General features: G+C 43.7%; 1 protein-coding gene across 1 annotated transcript in view; it reads left to right on the top strand.

The window, feature by feature from the left end:
• The first annotated feature begins 2,329 nt into the window (after window positions 1-2,329).
• The window catches only part of LOC116059209 (actin-related protein 2-B), a 25,400-nt gene continuing 24,533 nt past the window's right edge, over window positions 2,330-3,196 (top strand). Inside the window, exon 1 of the mRNA XM_031312162.2 lies at window positions 2,330-2,454. Coding sequence (XP_031168022.1) covers window positions 2,407-2,454 — 48 coding nt within the window. The 5' untranslated portion in view covers window positions 2,330-2,406. The remainder of the gene's footprint in view (window positions 2,455-3,196) is intronic.

The following is a 3,196-nucleotide window of genomic DNA, read 5'->3' as shown; positions in this document are numbered from 1 at the left end:
TGTCAACACGGCCAAGGCCAGGGAGACGGCTGCCTGATTCCACATTTTTTTCAAACTCTTGTTTTACGAGCTGGTCAACAGGCTGGTCTGTGTCCCGTGGTCGTGTGTCGTGCTGTTGTTTACCTTTGTAATTCCCGGATTTCCCTATGGTCTCCGCGGTAAACGTCACAGCGCTTTGAACTGTGGGTAATTCCCTTTTGGTGAAGTCTGCATCGATGCAGACTCACGGAAAGGGCTCGGTGGGCGTGTACTCAAACCCTCTCACCCTTTGAAATTCGACATTGGGACAATCCTAAGCCCTTACGAATTATCGATCAAAAAAACAAACAGATTCAGCAACTGTATGGCCTATTTCTCGCTTAAAATGTTTTCAGAAACACTTTTTGGTGAACTATTTTCGTAAAATACGAGATCGTATTCAGAACGAGACGCCATTAGAGTCCGTTTTGAAATTCGGGAGCAGCAAGAACCACGTGACGCGTTCGTCCAATCAGCTGCCATGTGTTGCGTTGTCACGCTCATCCCTCTCGTCGTTTCCAGTAAGTGTTTTAACATAGGGCACCAAAGTCCGTGAGTCTGGACATTGGGATAGGGCCGTTCTCACTCCCATCTCGTAAAATACGGACGCTTGGTCAGGTGCCTTTGGCGTTGTTATTGACGCTAAAAATCTTCTTTAGCGTCATATAACGCGCTTTAACTAAACATGCTTGGTCGGGACTATTGCCGTCCCTTTTGACGCAGTTAGGTTAAGGAAAAGATCACGGGTGGGATTACGTCACGAGGAAAGAACTGGACGGTATGGGAACTTGAACCAACAACCCTGTGGTTCCCAACCCAACTTCCTACTGACTGAGCTACTGCCAACCCCAACCCCAACCCCCACTTACAGGGCCGGCGATTGTTATAGGCGAACTAGGCGATTGCCTACGGCGTCAAATGTGTTGGGGGCGCCATGTTGCCCTTAGGTCTGCTTCTCATTAATCAGTCCCTCCAGAAAAACGTGATTATGCGATCGCATAATTCAATGCATAATCAGCCAAAGTCTGCATATTTATGCGGCGGCCGCATTTTTTCAAATACGCCGCACTTTCGCCGCCTAAATTGTCGATTTCCGCGCAAAATATGCGGGGCTTGCATGATTTCATAATCCCCGCATTTTCGTTGCAAAAAAAGTCACACATATATCTTAGCAGAAAGTTGAAAAATGTTGCGTTTACTTCACACAAGAGCAGCCAGTTTCCCCAGTTGCCATGGGACGTTATGAAGTGACGTTATGAAGTGACGTTATGAAGTGACGTTATGAAGTGACGTAATTACGCGACGTGAACATCATCGAAAAGCTGCAAACCCATAGACTGTATATAAGAATGGACCAACAGATCCCGTGTCTCTGGACGGAGACCAGTGAAGGATATTAGAAGATCTTTCCCGGTGATGGCTGAGCAGCCTCCAACTGAGCTTGAAGACGTAGATGTGACGTGAGCAACCTGTCTGAAAGTTGGAAGTCTTCTGGTAGCTGTGCCAAGAGAAATCTCAATCATTCCCAATCTAGCAGAGACGGAGAGCGTAGGTATATGTAAGGAGATAACATAGACACAGGCTAATTACTGATCACTAAAATGATAGTTAACATTAGTAATTACACTTAAACAGCTAATGGAAGTCCAAACTGCCTGAGAGCTTCTCCTGTACTATACGGTAATTCCTCTACTATGAGACAGTAAGTCCCGTGGTTATGACACAATCGTTAGCTATATTTTTACAAAAACGTCTGCTACGGAGCCATAATGTTCACAAGGTATTGTGAATATACATTGTCGTGTTTCTTTCAAAATAAACAATGGCCAAATAAAGTCTTTAAACGCTTCAGATGTGAAGTTATTCGCTGTCAAAGTGACGCCAAAATGAATGGCAGTCAATGGAATGCTAACGGGAGGCTTGTTAGCATTAAAATGGCGCCATAGGAGGTTCGCGTCCGAAGAGGCTTACCCCCTTGGTAATTACGCAACGTGAACATCATCGAAAAGCTGCAAACCCCGCGATGAAGCCACGATGAAACCGCAGTTTTTGCAAGTTCCCGCAATTTTTGCAAGTTCCCGCAATTTTTGCAACTTCCCGCAATTTCATTGCATAAAATTGCAGAAATATCCCACATATTACATCGCATTTTTTAAGAAAACGTGCCGCATAATCAAGGATTTTTGCCCGCAACAATCACAAAAAAACTCTCGCACATTTTTTTCTGGAAGGACTGCAATAAAGCTGATTCTGATTCTGGATGGAGCTTTTATTCTGAAGGAATCACACCTAAAGTGATAGGTGTGCTGCTTCCGGCGGTTGGTTAGCTTGACGTCCGAGTGCAGGCAGGGGGAGGCTGCTGCTGCTGCTGGATTCAGGGGACAAAACATGGACAGTCAAGGGAAAAAAGTCGTGGTTTGTGACAATGGAACCGGGGTAAGTTTGAGAGCAGCCGGCGCTGTTAAATCTGTCGCTCTCGGTGCTCCCGGCCGTGTAGTTTGATAAGAAAACTGGAAACAGGAAGTAACAGAGAGAGCTAACAGGCTAACGCGTTAGCTCGTCTGGGTGGGTTGTGTGAGGAATGTGTCCGTCAGCTGGATTCATCTGCAGCTGTGACAATTACAACTTTATCTGTTGTAGGCCTACAATTAATTGCCTCAGACATAATTGCGACTAACAATATAAATTGTCTCTTTCAAATTTTAAAAAATATGATTTTATGTATTACTTTTTCAAACAAATAAAGTTTTGAATCAATCCCAGGATACATCTTTTTTGTGGTGATATCGGTGTCATGTGACCCAGATACTGTAATACCTCAGGTACACGGCCTATTAGGTAAATCACGCCTCTTTATTATCATAAAACATTGTTTTTTTTGGCCTACATTAACATAAAAATGCAGGAGTGGGTCAAACTCAAAAATGAGGAAAATGAGAATCACATAAAGGGCCATACATGTTGGTTATTGACATGCTTTTAATCTGAAAAGTAAGGTATCTTTGACTGTATTATTGCCTGTCTCAGCACTCGTAGAGTTTAGCAAATCAAGCAAAAACAATTGCTGATACTGTGAAAAACAGTTTCCTGTCTTTTTGGTTTGGCGGACAGCAAGGCTTGGTTAAAAAAAAATGTGTCAAAGTTGTCATATATACACTACCGGTCAAAAGTTTGGGGT

This window comes from Sander lucioperca, chromosome 4, assembly GCF_008315115.2.
Source record: "Sander lucioperca isolate FBNREF2018 chromosome 4, SLUC_FBN_1.2, whole genome shotgun sequence".
NCBI lineage: Eukaryota > Metazoa > Chordata > Actinopteri > Perciformes > Percidae > Sander > Sander lucioperca.
This window is presented reverse-complemented; position numbering and strand designations above follow the sequence as displayed.